At 47.1% G+C, this 20,606-nt stretch overlaps 1 protein-coding gene across 1 annotated transcript in view; it reads left to right on the top strand.

The window, feature by feature from the left end:
* The window catches only part of MTMR12 (myotubularin related protein 12), a 109,150-nt gene that overhangs the window by 36,724 nt on the left and 51,820 nt on the right, over positions 1 to 20,606 (top strand). Inside the window, exons 2-4 of the mRNA XM_040337954.1 lie at positions 5,914 to 5,974; positions 11,871 to 12,007; positions 19,253 to 19,325. Coding sequence (XP_040193888.1) covers positions 5,914 to 5,974; positions 11,871 to 12,007; positions 19,253 to 19,325 — 271 coding nt within the window. The remainder of the gene's footprint in view (positions 1 to 5,913; positions 5,975 to 11,870; positions 12,008 to 19,252; positions 19,326 to 20,606) is intronic.

Raw genomic sequence — 20,606 nt, 5'->3', positions numbered from 1 at the left:
GCAGAATTCTACAGCACTTAAGGTGTTAAAAACTTTCCTTCATGCTGCTCCTCCCAGGGGGCGTGGCTCCCCCAGGCATAACCCACACCCTGCTTTAGCAGCCTCAGTTTGTTTTCTGCCTAACGACAGGAGGTCAAGGCTATCTCTGGAGTTTTTTTTTTTTTCTGGCGATTTTTCTCGCTTTTTTTATTATTTTGTTCCTGCATTTTTGAATCCTGCGATTCTTCTATCAACAGCCGACTGGGTGACAGGCTGGGTCCTCGACTCTTGTAGTCCCCCCATGTTCGGCCTTCGAGCGTGTGCCGGCCCTCAGCTCAGCTTTGGGACGTCCACGACAGGCCCCATTGCTCCAGGGGCGGCCGGGGAACTTTGGTTCTAGGGCACACATATGACCGGTCTCTATGGCTTTGTCACAGTGTGTCTGGCCGACAGCCATGCCGTTTACGGACGTTGGTTCTGTCTGGGATACCTCCAGCCGGGTAGTCGCAGGACAGGTAAGTAGTGGCCCCTTACTCAGGTAAGTGGTCTGGCTGGTGGTTTCCCTGGGGAGGTCGACTGAGGGTCCGCCCTGCTTTCCTCTCTCCCCTTCCTCTCCCTCCTTCCCCTGACTGGGTAGTGGCTGTGAAGGGGGGCCTCCTGGGTTTTCTTTGTTACCACCGGGGCCCGTGTGTTGTTAGGGGGACTGTGTTGTTACTCTGGGGGGTGCTGCTGTGTGCTGCTGTGTTCTATGAGGTAATTTTTACCTCAGACAGCGGCCGTCTTGGAAATCTCCTTGGTAACGCTGTGATTCTTTTCTGAGGTAACAGACAAAGCAGTCAGTGCTGCTGTGTTCTATGAGGTAATTTTTACCTCAGACAGCGGCCGTCTTGGAAATCTCCTTGGTAACGCTGTGATTCTTTTCTGAGGTAACAGACAAAGCAGTCAGTGCTGCTGTGTTCTATGAGGTAATTTTTACCTCAGACAGCGGCCGTCTTGGAAATCTCCTTGGTAACGCTGTGATTCTTTTCTGAGGTAACAAAGCAGTCAGTGCTGCTGTGTTCTATGAGGTAATTTTTACCTCAGATGGTGGCCATCTTGGAAATCTCCTTGGTAACGATGTGATTCTTCCCTGAGATGACTCGGCACAGCCTCTGGTCAGTTTTAGTGCTGTTACAGTTTTAGTGCTGTGAATCTTCCATGAGGTGAATACACATCACAGTCAGCACATCAGAGCACACCTGAGGTTTTTCAGCTCCCTCTGCAGCTGGGTGGGGTGGTGAATACCGGGGGCCCCCCATGCTCTGCAATAGCAGCAAGGAGGTGACCAGTGGGGTTTTTTTGTCCTGCCTTGCAGGGTGGGTGACTCAGCGCTGACACTATGGAACTCAAGCTATGCCTGAGTTAACCCTTACCGCCCCTCCCCCTGCCACATCTGTTATGTTGGCTGTCCTGGGTTTCTTGCCAGGTTTGAAGCAGCTAGTGCCCGGATGGGGGGTAAAAAAGCGCCCCCTCCCTGAAGCCTGCTTCTGGGGATGACACAGAATCGCTGTTTTTTTCTGGTTCTGTTATGTCAGAGGCTGCGGGTTTTAACCCTTATGGACAGTGAGGATGACTCTGCTGCAGTCAGTTGCTGGCAAGAATTTGTTGGAGCTCTTGTTTCTGCGGTGCGTGAGGCTCTAAAAATTGAGGATGTGGCGGAGACACCTCCGTGTCAGTACCAGCAGACTACCACGCATCGCTGAAGTGTTTCCTTGTGTTCCTTATTTGGACTATATGTTATACAAGGAATGGGATGCACCGCAAAAAGTTTGTCAAAAAACTTTGCAACCCGTTACCCCCTTGAGGGGGGCTTTAAAAAAAAAAAAAAAAAAAGTAGGTCTCTCCTCCGCCAGTGGACCCCCCTGTGTCTAGACTGCGCAAGGCCACCACATTGCCTGTGGAAGGGGCTCCTGCATTTCAGGATCCCGCTGATAGGAGAGTGGAGGCCGTGGCCCGCTCCCTATTCACGGTGGTGGGTTCGGCGGTGAGGCCGGCTCTGGCCGGGGCCCTGGCAGGCCCCGACTAAAAGGGCGAAGCTCCTGCTGCAGGAGCTGGAAGAAGGACCTCTAAGGTGGCCTTGGTGATCACCGTTAAGGGTGAACGGTCCTTTTGGGTCTTCCCTGACTGGCATCATTGAGGATGCCACAGGTGGTAAGCGCATGCTGTTCCCACGGTTTGGGAAGGGCTAGGGACCTCGCCCTGTGCAAGGACCCTCCTTGCCTACCTCCGAGCGTTTTTTTCGCTCGCCCTGTGCGGTGGGGGTAGGTCTACATGGTGCTTGAATCCCCGCTGCGGGGTAGCAGCGCACCGGATACCGCATGCCTAACAAGTCTGCGGACATACCTGCTTCCGCCTGAAGGTCTGCTCCCGCCCGTGTCTCGGGTGGGAGACTGGCTTCGCATTGCGAAGTGTTTTCCTTGGGGTACAAGATTGAGTTTCTCTCTTGTCTGCCAAACAGGTTTTTTCCCTCCGGCTTCTGGCCTCCTCCGGTTCGCCGGTTGACTCCGTCAGGGGCTGTCCAGGATCTTCTGGTCAGGGGAGTGATTGTGCCAGTTCCCTCGTTGGAACGGTCTCGGGGTTTTACTCCATTCTGTTTGTGTCCCCATGGAGGATGGGGCCCGGTCGATCCTGGGCCTCAAGTACCTCGTTTTGTTTTTGTCAGGTTTTTCTGGCATCCTTGGATGTCATGAACGTGTACCTGCATATCCTCAAACCACCAGAGATTCTGTGCTTTGCGGTCGGGGGGGACCATTTTCAATGGTGTCCTTCCCATTCGGCGGGTTTTCGCCAAGGTGCTCGTACCGATACTGGCCCGGCTGTGACAGCGGGGGTTTGTTATCATGGGATGTCTGGACGACATTCTCCTACGAGCTTCTTCGAGCTCTGCATTGGTGGAGCCGTGTCTATCACGTGTCAGGCTCTCCGAGTGTTCGGCTGGTTTCTGGATTGTCCTGAAATCAGGGTTGATTCCGTCTCAGGGATACCCGAGACTGGTCCTGGATTCCTCCGGGGCGGGAGTGTTTTTCTCCTAGCGGAAAAACTTCAGACTCTGCTATCTGCTGTGCAGCAGTTGCCGACCCAGAAGCGGTCATCTCTGCGATTCTGCAGGAAGGTTCTGGGTCAGTTGGTAGCCTCTTTCGAGGCGGTTCCGTATGCCCAATTCCACGCCAGGGTACTACGGAGGGAACTGCTGTCACGATGGGACTAGCTTCCGTCATCTCTGGATTACCAGATTCAGTTGAGTCATCTGATCATGTCTCCCCTGGTATGGTGGCTGGCGTTTCCGGTGCTTCGGGCCGGAAAGTCATTTTTCTGCAGGCCACTGGACAGTGGTCACGACGGATGCCAGCCTCTCCGGTTGGGGAGGGGCGCTTGGGGCACCCAGTCAGCCCAGGGGCACTGGACTCAGGTGGAGTCCTGCCTACTGATCAACGTTCTGGAGCTCCGAGCAATCAAGCTTTGCCTTACCAGGTGGTCCCTGGATCTACAGGGCCGACCGGTCAGGATCCTGTCCGATAACACCACGTCCGTGGCGTAGGTTGATCATCAGGGAGGCACACGGAGTTCTGTTGCAGTGACGGGGGTCGCGCGCATCCTTTCGGTGGGCCAAAGGGTCCGTTCCGGCTCTATCGGCCGGGTACATTCCGGGAATACGGAATTGGCTAGCCGACTACCTAAGTCGCACTGCACTGGGCCAAGGAGAGTGGTCTCTCCACCCGCAGGTGTTTCGGGGTCTGTGCCGAAAGTGGGGCACTCCGGACGTGGACCTTCTAGCGTCCCGTCTCTATATCGGTAGGTGCCACGGTTCGTGGCCAGGTTTAAGGACCCGTGGGCGGACGCGTCAGGCGCGTTGGTGGCTCCTTGGGGTCGCTGTCGCCTACTTTACACCTTCCCTCCTCGGAAGCTTCTTCCTCGCCTGCTGCGCAGAGTAGAAGCTGTAGGGATTCTATCGGTCCTGATTGCCCCAGATTGGCCGCGTCGCTTCTGGTACGCGGACCAGGTGCGTCTGCTGGCAGACGCCCCCTAGCGTCTTCCCCTGGGAATTGATTTTCTGTTACAGGGTCCAATCTTCCACCCTGTTTCACAGCCACCGGCCTTAGCGGCGTGGCTGTTGAGAGCCAGGGGCTTAAGGACCGAGGCCTATTGGGCTCGGTGGTCTCTACCGTGCTGCCTGCACGGAGGTCTACCTCACGTAGGTTTTTTCCTCATACATGGAAGGCCTACTTCTCTGTGTGTGGGGAGATGAACTGGCACTCTCGTACATGCGTTGTGTACAGGATTCTGCTGTCTTTGCAGCAGGGAGTGGTTCAGGCTCTCGCCTTACGTACGGTTAGGAGCCAGATTTCTGCTCTGGCTGTTTTTTACTTGCAGCGACCCTTGGCATAGCACTCCTGGGTGCGTGCGTTGGGTCAGGGGGTCTGGCAGGTGGCCCCTCCGGTGCGCCCTCCATTACCCCCATGGGACTTGAATTTTGTCCTTTCAGTGCTTCGGGATGCTCCCTTTAAGGACATTCGGGAGGTTTTTTGTTTTATTGTCACAAAAGGTGATTTTATTTCTGGTAGCAATTACCTCGATCAGACGGGTGTCTGTCTGTTCTGGTGGCCTTGTCTTGCAAGGCTCCCTGCTTGGTCATCCGTAAGGACGAGGTGGTGCTGCGGCCGCAGCCGTTTTTCTCCCTAAGGTCGTTTCGGCTTTTCACTTGGATGTGGACATTGTTCTTCCATCCTTGTGTCCTCAGCCGAAGAACCCGAAGGAGGCCACTTTACATTCTTTGGATGTGGTTCGGGCCCTTCGAGTTTACTTGTCGGCGACAGCTCCGTTCCGGATGTCGGACTCGCTGTTCGTGTCTGTGTCCGGTCCCAGTAAGGGCCTGGCAGTTTCGTCGGCCACCATTTCCAGGTGGATCCGACGGATTGTGCTTCAGGCCTACGCCCTGAAGGGGCGGGCGCCTCCCTTTCGGGTCACGGCGCATTCGACCAGGGCGATCGGGGCCTCTTGGGCTTCCGACACCAAGCCTCTGTGTTACTGGTGTGTAAGGCTGCGACCTGGTCGTCGGTCCACGCTTTTTCAAAGTTTTATATGGTGGATGTGAGTGCATCTTCGGATGCCTCCATTGGCCGCAGGGTGTTACAGGCGGCAGTTTAAGGTTGGAGTTCCTCCGTTGAGTAACTCCGGTTTTTGTTTGGGGTGTAACCTGTTTTTGCTGTGTTATTTTTCCCACCCCTCGAATTTTTTTGACACTGCTTGGGGACGTCCCTAAGGTCAATGAAGGCTGTGTCCGTCTATGAACGAAAGAGAAAAAAGGATTTTTGTACTCACCGTAAAATCCATTTCTCTGAGTTCATAGACGGACACAGCACCCACCCCTCCTTTGTTTGTACTGCTTGTTACGAACTGAGGCTGCTAAAGCAGGGTGTGGGTTATGCCTGGGGGAGCCACGCCCCCTGGGAGGAGCAGCATGAAGGAAAGTTTTTAACACCTTAAGTGCTGTAGAATTCTGCCTAAATCTCCTGGTAGGAAGAAGCATAACCCTAAGGTCAATGAAGGCTGTGTCCGTCTATGAACTCAGAGAAATGGATTTTACGGTGAGTACAAAAATCCTTTTTTTGCACTCTCCAGTATCAGTAAATCGACCCCACAGATTTTAGGCAGTAGACGTTCTCTTACATTTTTAAGAGGAATCAAATAGTTTGTAACCCATTAGGAAGCATTACGGTCTCTGATATTGATGTGTCTGATGTCTGGTGGACTGAGCAGAGATCGGTGTATGACAAATTCTTTACCGGTCTGTTCTGGATTGTGGATGGGTTTTCTACTACCTGCTGTTAATGTCTGGCTTCTAACATCCATGTATCTCTGTGTGCATTTTCAAATATTTCCTTCTTTCCTCCGCAGGAAATAGATGTCAGAGACAAGGAACAAGCCGAAAAGGTGGATGATGTCCTGTTGTTGCCAGGTAATAAACTCTGAGTATATTTCTGGATTGCTTCTCTACCTATCCAAGCCCCCCCTTGGACCTGAATTTTACTTTCATGCACAATGATTTCCTTTCATAGGGTGATTCCATCTTGGGTTTGCTTTGCTCTCCCCTGACACTCTGCAGTCACCCTGCATGAGCGAACGTCATTTTGCGATTGGTTTTCTCAAAGTGATTGTTTATAAATACTTTATTTTGTTAACAGCAACCTCAATAACATTATGCACTAGTAAACAGACACATATCAGTATTTCGATAACAATTTTCTTCCACTTATCCTGTTATTTCACTCCTTTATGTTTAGATTACACCTATCCTCTTTACCGCTAATTATCCCTTAGTTCCGAACCGCTGAATTATCGTTCTCTATTATTAACACAACATTTTCCTCAGATCCGACTAAGCCTCCTAGTTATCATCCATACACATCTTGTCCAATGCTGTTTATATATAAGACCAACAAACAAACAAAAAAAAAAAAAAAATAAAAAAAAAAAAAAAAACACAAGAGAGAAAAAATAAATAAAAATAAAAAAAAACATCTACCCGAGGTGAAGTCCCCCCCCTCCCCCTACACCCCTCTATGGGTTCTGCTTCTTATACTCCTCATATGGTAACCATACTTCCTGATATTTCCCTTCCTGTTCTTTTAATATCATAGTCAGGTTTTCCATTTGTTGAATCTCCGCTATTCTCCCTATCCATTGCGTTTTTTTGGGGCTACTGTACTTTTCCAAAGACTCGAATACATGCTTTTGCTGCTATAAGTAGATGTCTTACTAAAGAATTTTTATATTTTTCATTGGATAACGGGATATCATGCAAGAGAAACACTGACGGTTTTTCTTCAAGAGACACATCTGTAATTTTTTTGACTGTTTCCGCCACCATTTTCCAAAAAATCTCGCACTTTGAGACACTCCCAAAAAATATGTAATATGGTGCCTTCCGCATTTTGACACCGCCAACATTGATTGGATACTTGTGGAAACATCTTATTCAATACTGCCGGGGTTCTATACCACCTGGTTAACATCTTGTTCCCTCCCTCTTGATATTTAGTTGCCATCGACGCTTTATGTGTAAATAGCAAAATTTTCTTTTTCTGTAGGTCCGAAAAAGTAATTCCCAGGTCCCTCTCCCATGCTTGTAGGAAGGCCAGTTCTTGTGGAGCTTCTAAGTCTACCACCAACGCATACAAAACTGAGACTGAGTGCCTTAACGGCTCTCCCTTTAAACACACCTGCTCAAAGTCAGACAACACTCGTAATTCTGCCATATGTTGCGTGGCTGCCCGTATATATGCTTTGAGTTGGATTAACCGGAAGCTGTCCAGGTTTTCAGAAAACTCACTTTCAATCTCCTCCCGGGTCATTACATAGTTATTCCTTGAAAAATGAACTATCCTACTAATTCCCTGCCGCCTTAACTCTTTAAACCGTTGGTCTGTCAGTCCCGGCTCAAAGCTTGGTGTCCCTAAAATTGGGGTCTTGGGACTTGGGTATACTGACATCTTTGTTTTCTTAAATACTTTTTTACTGACCTCAAAGTGATTGTAAAGCTAAAAAAAAATGAAAAAAACAAACATTGTTTTACCCGTGCTGTGCGGTAGTATTGCACATTGTGTCCCCAGACCTCCTCTTCTCGGGTCCCCCATCGTCACTCCAGTTTTTTTATTTTTTCTCCAAATGCCCCCGTATTAAGCCACTTTTTATGTGGGCACACATGTGGGCTTAATCCAACCCCCCCCCCCGTGTCCAATTATTGACCACCCAGTGTGGGTCAGCCCTCCCTGCTCCCTCCTCATTGGATTTGACTGACAGCAGCTGGAGCCAATAGCGCCCATTGCTCTCAGATGAATAAATGAATGACTTGTATAGCGCTACAGATGCGAACTGAATCGCCTCTGGACGCTTTCCAGCCAGTGTCTGATTGGCTGGTGCGGTCATTTTACCCCGTAGGATCTCGACACGCTAGGGACACACAGTCACACACAGATATACATACATAATATATATATATATATATATATATATATATATATATATATATATATATATATATATATATATATATATATATATATATATATATATATATATATATATATATATATATATATATATATATATATATATATATATATATATATATATATATACAAGATCCAATTTACCTACCAGCATGTCTTTGGACAAGATAAGCCCATAAGTGGTTTTAAAGGGGTTGTAAAGGTGTTTTTTTTTTTTTTTTTTTTTTTTTTTTTTTTTTTTTATAAATGAGTTCCTTTAAGCTAGTGCATTGTTGGTTCACTTACCATTTCCTTCTATTTCCCTTATAAATGTTTTCTTTGTCTGAATTTCTCACTTCCTTTTCCTCCTCAGTAAGCTGTTCTGGCTGACTAACCACCAGCCAGAACGCCTTAGATGGGGGCAAGCTTACGGAGGAGAAACAGGAAGTGAGAAATTCAGACAAAGGGGGGAAAAAAAAACATTTAGAAGGGAAAGGGGAAGGCACTAGCTTAACCACTTAAGCCCCGGACCATTTCGCTGGCCAAAGACCAGAGCACTTTTTGCGATTCGGTACTGCGTCGATTTAGCTGACAATGCGCGGTCGTGCGACGTGGCTCCCAAACAAAATTGATGTCCTTTTTTTTTTTTTCCTCACAAAAGCTTTCATTTGGTGGTATTTTGATCACCTCTGCGGTTTTTATTTTTTGCTCTATAAACAAAATTTTTTTGACAATTTAAAAAAGGCAATATTTTTTTTTTACTTCTTGCTATAATAAATTCATAGTTAGGACTGCAGTACACAGAGTGCCTTGGCGCGGCCTGCAGCTCACACAGGTATTTGCAAATGCGTGCAACTAAACCTCTGTTTTTAATGCATACAGTTAGACAAATTCATTTGGTTTAGTGCTTTTTTGGTTGGTAACTTTGAGCCTGGCTATTATGGAAACATTTTTTATATCCCATATATATATATTTAATCGCATACAGCTAAAACACATCTCATTTTAAGTCCCAAAACCTCCCCCCCCCTTCTATCCTGCAAAGGGGGTTAAATCTCATGAGTGGCATAGCTCAGGAATTTTTCTTCTTTAAATACCAGCCGGTAGATGTGTCATGGAACTACAATCCGCACAGGCCAATTTGGATATTGATGTTTTTTTAATTTTTTTTAAAGATAAGCACAGATGATCATCCGTAATAACGAGAAATTGCGTGTTCTGCTTTGTATCTGAGATCATTTCCTCTTGCATTGTCCGTCTTGCATGGCTGTTCTATTGTCAGCAGCCCTCTGGGTTATTTCCTCCGGAGGAAGTGCTCAGTGGTCACCATTCCCCTGATGTAATATGTATTGAAAGGAAGGAAGGGGTGAGCAATGAGCTTGTTTATATGTCTGTTCCGACCAGATGAGGTTCTCCGTATTTTATTTTATTCTTTTTAATTAACCAAAAGTAAAATAGGAAATCGGTGGACTGAAAACACAAACCAAGGTTTGGAAGAGTAAAAATAGAATTTCCTTTTTATGTGTAATAGTTCATTAAGTGAGACCAGACAGTGCTGACTCCTGGAGCACGGGGCTCTCCTATTAAAGTGTGGTCCCATACCCAGGAGCACCCTCTCTGCCCAGCCTCCATGCTGGATGCGGACAGTAGACTCTTGGAAGATAATTCGGGACCATGCTCCACCGCGATTAACGCTGTACAGTCGCGTTTCGCAACTTAAACATGGCCTACACCACCAACTATGAGCCTTGATGTGGTCTTCTCTCTTGGTCTTCTTCTCTCTTGGTCTTCTTCTCTCTTGGTCTTCTTCTCTCTTGGTCTTCTTCTCTCTTGGTCTTCTTCTCTCTTGGTCTTCTTCTCTCTTGGTCTTCTTCTCTCTTGGTCTTCTTCTCTCTTGGTCTTCTTCTCTCTTGGTCTTCTTCTCTCTTGGCCTTCTTCTCTCTTGGCCTTCTTCTCTCTTGGCCTTCGCTCCCCTTCCTTCCTGCAATCTTCAGGGACATGTTGCAGGTCCCAGAAAATTGCCCGGCCATGCAGAGCGCGGCCCGTGCATGTGCAGTGCGCGCCCGGCTGTGAAGCCACAGCCATGCACCCACAGTTAGAATGCCAGTGCCACAGAGAGGAGTAGGGCTTTGTGCGCCCCCATCGCTGAACCCTGGACAGGTGAGTGTCTGATTATTAAAAGTCAGCAGGTACACTTTTTGTAGCTGCTGACTTTTAAATGGGTTGAACTCCTCCGCTTTAACTGGCAATTGCATGGTCATGCAACACTGTACGCAAACTAAAATGTTTTTTTTGTTGGTGGCATTTGTTGATCACCACAGGGATTTTAATTTTATGCAATATAAGTGTAAGACCTTTCCACAAGATTGTCCAATTGTTACAAAGTGCAACTGCGACTCCGTCCAAGAGGTAATGCAATTTAATCAAAAGAAATTGCAAAGTGCGAGTGAAATGCTGGGTGCAAGGTAAGCAGCATTCAATAAAACCAATGGAATCACTCGGGGGTAGAGGGGATAACTCCTATAAGTCCTTCCAGTAGTGTGGCGCCTAGGGGGTTAAGGCTTCCTTCCAGGCTGGGTGGTCAGCAAGGTAAGACGCTCCAAAGTGTGTCACTAGGCCGGGTAGAGAAAACATAGGCCCAGATTCTTGTACACTGGGCGTATCTCTGCGGCGGCGTAACGTATCTGATTTGCGTTACGCCGCCGCAAGTTTTTCAGGCAAGTGCTTTATTCACAAAGCACTTGCCTGTAAAGTTGCGGCGGCGTAAATCACGCGGCGGAATTCAAATTCGGCGGGTAGGGGGCGTGTATCATTTTAATCCCCGCACCGAACAAACTGCGCATGTGCCGTCCGTAAAATATCCCAGTGTGCATTGCTCCAAATGACGTCGCAAGGACGTCATTGGTTTCGACGTGAACGTAAATGACGTCCAGCCCCATTCACGAACGACTTACGCAAACAACGTAACTTTTTAAAATTTCGACGTGGGAACGACAGCAATACTTAACATTGGCTGCGCCTCATATAGCAGGGGCAACTTTACGCCGGGAAAAGCCTAACGTAAACGTTGTAACTTTACTGCGTCGGCCGCGCGTACGTTCGGGAATTCGCGTATCTAGCTAATTTGCATACTCGACGAGGAATCCGACGGAAGCGCCACCTAGCGGGCAAAAAAATAAATTGCAGTTTAGATCCGACAGCGTAAGAGCCTTACGCCTGTCGGATCTAATGGATATCTATGCGTAACTGATTCTAAGAATCGGTCGCATAGATACGACTGCTCAGATTAGGACTTACGACGGCGTACATGGCGCTGCGCCGTCGTAAGTCCTATGAGAATCTGGGCCATAGAGTGTAGTGTAATATGTTTTAAACACTCAGCGGTTTATTCAAACCTATAACAAACAGGGTACTCGCATTTAAAACAGTAATGTAGTGTATATCGGAAACGAGCAGCTCGCACCGTGCAAACGTCACTTCCAGTGTCCTAGTGTCTGAAGCGTATCGTCACTGTCACATGACTTCATCGGAGAAGTTATTTCACATATTAAAATGCAAACCAAAATATATAACTTTGTTTAAAATGCATTTTTCGAGACTTTTTTTTTCTTGTTCTGTCTCATACTGTTAAAATAAACTTTCCAATAAAATCATAGACTGGTCATTTCTTTGTCAGTGGGCAAATGTACAAAATCGGCAGGGGATCAAATACTTTTTTCTCTCATTGTAGATGCGATGGACTATGGGTTGGGGGATACAAATGTACCCAAGTTGGGCGTTTAATTTTGTTTCGGAAAGTGTCTCAATAGGACTGGCGTGTCATTGGGTGCAGCAGTAACCAGATCTTCTTTATGTCTCTTGCAGGTGAGATGCTTCTTTGTGAAGCCAACAATGTCTTCAAGTGTTCCCAGGAGGAAGGATCTCAGCGCGGGGTCTGCGGGAGACTCCTCTGCACCAACTTTAAGATCACCTTTCTGTGTGAGGAAATGCCAGATGATAATGTGAGCAAAGTCTTCTTCTGGTTCTTTATGTGCATGCCATACAACAATAAAATCCAGTTTTCGCTGCAACACTACCCCTCCCAGTTTTCGGACCTCACCCCCTTCCCATCTTCTCGCCCCCCTGCCATCTTTCGGGCCTCGGCCCCCCTGCCATCTTTCGGGCCTCGGCCCCCCTGCCATCTTTCGGGCCTCGGCCCCCCTGCCATCTTTCGGGCCTCGGCCCCCCTGCCATCTTTCGGGCCTCGGCCCCCCTGCCATCTTTCGGGCCTCGGCCCCCCTGCCATCTTTCGGGCCTCGCCCCCCTGCCATCTTTCCGGCCTCACCCCCCCCCCGCTCCCAGCTTTCGGGCCTCACCCCCCCCCCCCCCCCCCCCCCGCTCCCAGCTTTCGGGCCTCACCCCGCTCCCAGCTTTCGGGCCTCACCCCCCCCGCTCCCAGCTTTCGGGCCTCACCCCCCCCCGCTCCCAGCTTTCGGGCCTCACCCCCCCGCTCCCAGCTTTCGGACCTCACCCCACCGCTCCCAGCTTTCGGACCTCACCCCTCCCAGCTTTCCAAGACTGAACTGCACGCAGAAGGTTTATTTTTTTATTTGGGATTAACAGTCTAGCTTCACAGTTGTTATCAGCCAGGGGGCCAATCCCAGATGGGACCAGCGTAACTTAGTAAGGCCTGCAAGCAGAGCTGAAAGCATTGCATAAAGTCCTAACTTCTAAAAATAACAATAAGACAGGCCGAAGACATAGAAGAGGGCACACCAACACCACAGACACTGAAGAATAGTAGAGCTTCACGAGGAGTCTTCTTATGAATGGCAAGGCTCCCAGACTGCTGCTCTATTGCATCAGTAAAGTGGTCCTAAGACTTCATAATCTCCACATCCTTTGATTCTGGTATACAATGCAAAGGAGGTCGGTGTGGTTTGCCTCTTCAATTGGCGGGCTATAAGGCATCTGGCGGCTGTTAGGATGTGATGCGATAGTTTTATCGGAAGTGACCCGAAGAGGGAAACTTTTTTGGGGGGGGGGGGTGCCCGTAAATATGAAGCAAAGTGCCATGACAGCACCAGCATTGATCTATGGCTGAAGGGTATATAGCTTTTAAGGCTTCATAAAGGGTGCAAATGGCGCTTTTGGCTGCTTGGGATCTACCACTGAGAAATGGGCAGAGCAGCCAGAGCGAACACTGCTCCAAGCGCTGTGCTTTGCCAAGTGCGCTAGGGGGGCAGTGTGAGGGACATTGCGCTACTCTTGATCAACCCCCACCCCGTTTCTTTTTTTTTTTTTTGTACAAGCTTTATTTGAAGTGTACAACATGTACACTTCATTAACTGCAATGTCATGATGCGCGCTGTGCTGCCGGGCATTGCGGTGCCATTCGGGCCAGTGTGCTGCGATATGTCTATTTTATCTAGGGCTGAAACAACTATCCCACAGTAAAAAATTAACCCCTTACAGTAGCGATTATTTGCCCTTTTTGTACTAATTTTTGTTTTTTTAACCCCATTATGTTACTAAACATCTCAGGCCTGGGTCACACCTCTGTGTTTGTTTTTTGGTGCTTTTTGAGGAAACACACTACAGTTCATTTACATGTTTTCCTATGGAACACGTTCACATCCGTGATTTATTTTAGCTGCTGTGTATTTGGAAAGGGTAAGGACTTTTAACGCAAAGCAGGGCTATTTTGGTTCAATATATTTCAATGGAGAAGCTGCAGAAAAGCATGTAATGCAGTTTTGCGGCAATTTGTGTTTTTTAATCTGCCCAACATCAAATTGTCCAAAAAAAAAAATACCGTATATACTCGAGTGTAAGCCGACCTGAATATAAGCCGAGGCACCTAATTTTACCACAAAAAAATGGGAAAACTTATTGACTCGAGTATAAGCCTAGGGTGTCCATCTGCATGACTCACTGTGCCTCACTGTGTCCATGTGCATGTCTCACTGTGCCCATGCCTCGCTGTGCCCATGACTAGACTGATGTTTAACATGGGAGTCTATGAAAGGGGTGCCCGGCTTTGAAAAATCAGTGATTTCCGGCCGTAGGTCCCCCAAAAGACAACCTTTGCACACTTGTAGAGAAGAAATGGGGCTACATGTGTGCCAAGGTCCAGGTCCAGGGGACCTACGACCGGCCGGTACCGGGTCCCCAAAGTCACTGGAGAAATGACCGTTTAACATTGAAGTCTATGGAAGGGGTGCCCGGCTTTGAAAAATCAGTGCTCCCCGGCTGTAGGTCCCCCGGACAACAAACTTTGCACATTTGTAGAGGAAGAGGGTGGCTACATGTGTGCCAAGTTTGTGGTCCAGGGGACCTACCACCGGCCAGTACCAGGTACCCAAAATCTGGGAGATCAGGCACAAAAAGGTGACTCGAGTATAAGCCGAGGGGGGCATTTTCAGCACAAAAAAATGTGCTGAGTATATACGGTATGTAAAAATGCTAATTTTTAAGGTTATTAATCGAAACTATAATCGACCAACTAATCCATTATGAAAATAATCGTTGGTTGCAGGCCTAATTTTAACCCACTATGGGATGTGTTGCAGTGTAAATGGGGCACATCGGAAACAATTGCAAAAATGTATGTATTTGAGACTTGCATTTTTTAACCCATACCGTATTTATCGCGGTATAACGCGCTCCCGCGTATACCGCGCACCCCTAAAGTGACCCCCAATCCTGTGGAAAATAAGTTATTTTTGTACTTACCGTTTTGGTGTCTTGCGCGGCGGCCTCGTCGGGTCTGGTGTCTTCTTCGGCGGGTCTGGTGTCTTCTTCGGCGGGTCTGGTGTCTTCTTCGGCGGGTCTGGTGTCTTCTTCGGCGGGTCTGGCGTCCTTCTGCGGCGTCCTCGCGTCCTCCCCGCTCGTTTCCCGCGCCGAGTTTTGAATACTGCGCCAGCATATACCGAGCGCAGTACACTCGGGCAGGCTCGGCAACTGTCGCGCTCACGTCCTGTACGTCCAGGACGTGACCGCGGAAGAAGCCGAGACTGGCCGACTATACCCGAGTGTACTGCGCTCGGTATATGTTGGCGCAGTATTCAAAACTCGGCGCGGGTATCGGCGTATATCGCGCACCCACGATTTTGCCCTGATTTTCAGGGCAAAAAAGTGTGCGATATACCCCGATTAAATATGGTAAATACATTTTTAGAAAATCCTTACGTACAGTTGCTCTATATACAAATTAAAACCAATGATATCATTTGGAAGTCACCCCAGTACCTAATAGGACCGGTGATGGTAATTTGGACAGTCTGGAAGGGGACATAGGGGGATACCCCAATATGGGGGTCTGTAATTGTAAAAAAAATAAAAATAAAATGGGGCTGTTGCTGATTAAAATTTTCGTGTTCGATTAATAGATTTTTTTTTTTTTTTTTCAACCGATTTAATCGACTAATTTCGATTAATTATAACGCACATACATTTTTTGGATCACCACCATATATAGTCCCCACTGCAATATCCACAGACATCTCCCCCACTGTATAGGAATATTAGTGCTTGCTTAGTCTTACCAGAGAAGCTGGCCGAACACGATCAGTTGAGGCCGGGTGATGACGTCAGCGCGCCGCTCTAGGCTCACCTAGGCCGCTGCCGGGTGAACCAAGATGGCCGCCGCTCCAGGAGCTAGACCGAAGCCACGGCCTTTTTTCATATCGCCGAGGCAGCAGCAAAACTCCGGATCACGTGGTGTGCCGATTCTCATACGGTGACCCGTTCGGATCACAGATTATTTACAATCCGTTGCACCACTAGTACCGATCAAAAAAATGTACGATTAATCAAGGAATTCATCTTTAATCTCCACAGCCCTAAAAAAGAACCTGCTGGAAATGAGTCAGCTGGGATATATCTTAAATGTAAAATAATTACAACCACTTGTAAAGGGTGGGTATATAGCTGCATGCAGGCTTTGGCTTCTCACGAGTCTGCATATTTGTGTGGTGTTGTTTTAAAGAACAGGTTCTCCAGGATAGTTATACATTAAAAAAAAAAAAAAAAAAAAAAAAACATACGGTAATCTTTAGGAGACATGAAAAGCTTGTTGCACCCTTGAAACAACAAAAACACCTTTTATTTATTTATTTATTTATTTTTCTTTTAAAGCAAACTTCACCTAAGCAGCTTAGTGAGTGAAAATGATCGCTCCGCTCATCCCTACCAGAAAGACATGTCAAAGTGTTGTGTTGTTTTTTTTTTTTTTTAAGGGCTTTAGGTGGCATCAGTTTGAATGAGATATTTCAAACATTCATTTTAAGTTTTTGTTTTTTTCCCAAGAATTTTATTGGGTTTTCAATATCATTTTAAGTTTTTTTTTATCTCCACTTTTGTTGCGAAAAAGACCATCCCTGCTGGGTGTACAAGCTGCAGGGGGCAGACAGGTTCTGCCTCATTTCACCCACTTGTCTACAGCTGGCAGTTGCAACTGGGCAAAGCCCCTTTTACACTTGTGTGACCTTAAATTTGCACGACTTTGGCCATGCCAATGTAATCTTGAGGTCTACGGACCTCAAGGCGTAAACCAAAGTCGTGCAGGGACTACTTTGAAGTCGGTGCAACTTGAAGTCGCACGGATATGAACATACTCATTGGAAATCATCTGGTATGACTTTGCATTCCCAGGTCCCACAAGTGTGAACTGGATCTAATTGAAATAGAATTTGAGGTGGGATAGCCCAGTTATGTATAACGGTAGTTAAAAAATAAATAAAAAACAGCCGTGCAATCTGCAGATCCTGCCAGAATGTTAATGGGCTCTCTTTCTGATATTGTAAGGTCTCTGGGAAGGAGGGCCTGTGTTCGGTAAGCTACTATTTACTACCAACCAGATGTAGTTAATCTCTTTTAATAATAATTGCTGTGACGTGTCAGATCTGGAAACCTTGCTGCTGGAGTTTCTGGAAGTAATGTTATGGGGACACTGACATGGGCTCACATGAAGTGGGTTGGATGATGCTGGGTGTCAGCCAACCCAGAAACTGTAAGTCTATGGGTAACCACGCAGGAAAGGAGGCGAGTATTCCATTAAAGGTTTTTAACCTACTGCAGAGCCTCCAGACCACCTAGTGCTCCCAACAGTGTACCACACTGCCTCCCACAGTGCTCCTCAGCACCCTCCAGTATTCTATAGCAGGGGTCGACAATATCCGGGCGCCAGGTCGCATTAACAACAAGAAATTGTGACCTGGCGGCCGGTAATTGAGGCCGCGGCCTTGTGAAGTCCCAAGCTCTTCTGAAGCTTCTGTGAGCTGGCGCCATCTGGTGGTGGCCGTTGGCATTACATTACATTGGCATTGCAGCTATTCTAATGTGTGTAATTTTTCACTATTTTTTAGCAGAGACCATCTTTCATGCTATATGGTATTTGCAAATGTAATGTTTTAGAAAAAAAATGCACTTTAATTGATTGTAATGAGAAAAAAATCTCTCTCTCTCTCTCTCTCTCTCTCTCTCTCTCTCTCATTGAAGTTACGCCAAGTGGAATGGTGGTAAACTTTTTTTTTTTAGAGTTAGAGGAGGTCTAGTGCTAGAATTTTTGCTCTCGCTATAACGTTCGCACTGATGCCTCACGTGTGATGTGAATGCTGTTTACATATGCGACTTGCATATGCGTTCGATTCTGTGTGTGAGCGAAGGATGGGGGTGCTGTGTGTGTGTGTGTGTGTGTGTGGTTTTTTCCTATTACAAGCAATGTAAACATCCTTTGTGATAGAAATAAAGGATGACCGGTCCTCCTTTATGCTGGGATCTGAGACACCAAATCTCTCCTCTACCTTTTTAAAAGCATCGGTTAACAAAAAAAATTGTTTACTTCCGCACTAGACCGTAAGTGACATGATGTCATTCTGGTGGTCCTAGATCAGAGGGTGTGATCTGGTCTTTCTTGACCTCTATGACCAGCCTCGCGAACCGTCCAATTGGCTTGACCAGTAAACCTGATAAAACACCAGCAAGTGGTGGGAGGGGGACAGGGATGACCCCCCCCCCCCCCCCCCCTGCTGCTACTTTTAAAAGAGATCCAAGCGGCTAATCGGACGCTCTGATCACTTGTATGAGAAGGAAAAAAGCCAGCTAGAAAAAATAAATACATGGGTTGTGGCTGATAGCTTCAGCCTTAACCCTGGTAAACCACTTCAAAGCGTCCTCCCCGCTCGTTTCCCGCGCCGAGTTTGAATACTGCGCCGACATATACAGAGCGCAGTACACTCGTGTATTGTCGGCAATGCTCGGCTACCCGCGCTGACGTCCTGTACGTCCAGGACGTGAGCGCGGAAGGAGCCGAGACTGCCCGACTACACCCGAGTGTACTGCGCTCGGTATATGTCGGCGCAGTATTCAAAACTCGGCGCGGGTATCAGCGTATACCGCGCACCCACGATTTTGCCCTGATTTTCAGGCCAAAAAAGTGCGCGGTATACGCCGATAAATACACACACACACACACACACACACACACACACACACACACACACACACACACACACACACACACACACGGTTCTGTGGATGAGATCCAGTATACTAGAGGAAGAGCTTACATTAGGTGTTCATTCCTCACTCTCAGCAGCCAAATGGTTGAATGAATAAAAGTGGTGTGTGATGCTGAGGGACAATACGTGAACCTGTTGCTTGGCCCTGCATGGAAAAAAAACAAGGGTTCATTTTGCTGATCTCTTCTGGAAAATGCTAGTTCTTTGGCTGTCTTGTTGCTTTTTTGAGTCCTTAACATGAGACAGGTTTGCAGATCAGGTGATCGGAGTTCACTGATGACATGCTTGTCCTAGATTCGTGACACAAAGTATGGACGTCTAACACACCAAGGATACTAGCATTGAGGTCCGTAATGCCAGTCTTGTATTTCTCTTGATACGCCTCACCCCGGAGTCAAGCAATAAGGAACCAGTTGTTTACTAAGGTGAAGAAATAAATAATCCCCTGTTACCACAGAAAGGGATCTAGGCTTAGAATTTCCCAATTTTCCTGTAAATCCCCTTAAGTCTCCTTCTCATAAGTGTGTGTGTGTGTGTGTTTGTGTATTATTCTTCTGACCACGCACCAAATTCTTGATTCCTGTGTAATAGCGGATGACATGACCCATGAAAACATCTGACGACTTGGCTGTGTTGGCCGGACCGTGTGTTTTCCTGGCTGTCTGAGAATCGCCCAGTTCTCTATGTCCTTCCAGCTTCTTGGTATCCATAATCTTACTTGTATTACTTCTCATTGTTTCTCAGACACCGGAATTCAGGAACAAGATTGTTGGTGAAAATGACATCACCCTGCAGTGTGTGGACCAGATCTACGGAGGTAAGGCGGTCACAGGTGGGGCACTTTAACTGGCTTATTATGTGATAACTTGCAAAGCGAAGGGGCCTTTAGCAACCAATCAGATCGGTGCTGCTCTTTGTCTTAAAAATTCCCATATGCATAACTGTCCCTCCCCATATTTGCAGGAGAAAGCTGATAGAACCTGGAACAAGCCTGCTGTCACGGAATTGTGAAAAATACAAGTTTCTGTGGTCTCATGCTTGTTCCAGCGTAAGGACACAGAATCAGGATGGCAGACCTGGGGCCCCATGCCAAAGCATTGTGATTTTTTTTTTTATCCTTAAAAGTTCACATTTTCAGGAATTTAACCCTTTACCACCAAGCATACACATACATGCAGCCTCACGGAAGAGGGTCTTTATCTTTGGTGTCGCATATTTGTTTGTGCTGAGAGCGAGCTGCAGAGCGCAAGAACCAAGCTGTCATGACCCCTCCAGCTCTCATTTTAACAATTGGAAATTACTATAGTCCCTGCATAGCCTCTGTATTCATCCTTTTTTTTTCCTCCTCTTGAATGGAGAAAATTATACATTCAATCTTTTTCTTCTTGCTAAAGGAGAAAATTGTAAAAAAAAAAAAAAAAAAAAGTGTGCTTGGAAGGGGTGGATGGTTTGATCTAGGTCAGCGATCATGCTCCCAGTCCATGTCAATGGTCAGAGTCAAATGCCTGGGTCAGTGTATTTTAGGTTTGTTAAAAAATAATTTAGTGTCTGCGTGTTTTATGTAGGATAAAAATAAAGAAAATCTGCATTATTGTGTACAAAAAAAAATACACACGTGGTATCGCTGTGATCATCTGATGCAAGAGAATTTGTTTTGGGCTGTTCTTTGGTGGTAGGTCGCGGTAATAGCAAGAAATGTATACCATATTTATCTGCATGTAACACGCACAGGAGTATAACACGCACCTTCATTTAAAGAGGGGAGTTTCAGGAAAAAAACATTCATTTTAAATAAAGGACTTTGAGGCAAAAAAAAGGGTCACTGCAGCTTGATCAATGCCCATCTGAAGCTTTACCATTGTTCATCAATGCAGCTTAATCAATGCCTGTCTGTAGCCTCATCAATGCCCATCTGTAGCCTCAAAATTGCCCATCAATGCAGATTGATTAATGCCCATCTGCAGCATCCCTATTGCCATGAATGCAGCCTGATCAATGCCCATCTCAGGGAGCACACTGGTCCAATGCCGGCCCAGGAGACGGAACTTCCTATTACAGAGGCCGCTGAGTAAACAGGAGATTCTCGCTGTATGTAATC

The sequence above is a fragment of the Rana temporaria genome, chromosome 1, assembly GCF_905171775.1.
Source record: "Rana temporaria chromosome 1, aRanTem1.1, whole genome shotgun sequence".
Classification (NCBI taxonomy): Eukaryota; Metazoa; Chordata; class Amphibia; order Anura; family Ranidae; genus Rana; species Rana temporaria.
The sequence above is the reverse complement of the archived record's forward strand: the minus strand, read 5'-3'. Positions and strand labels throughout refer to the sequence as shown.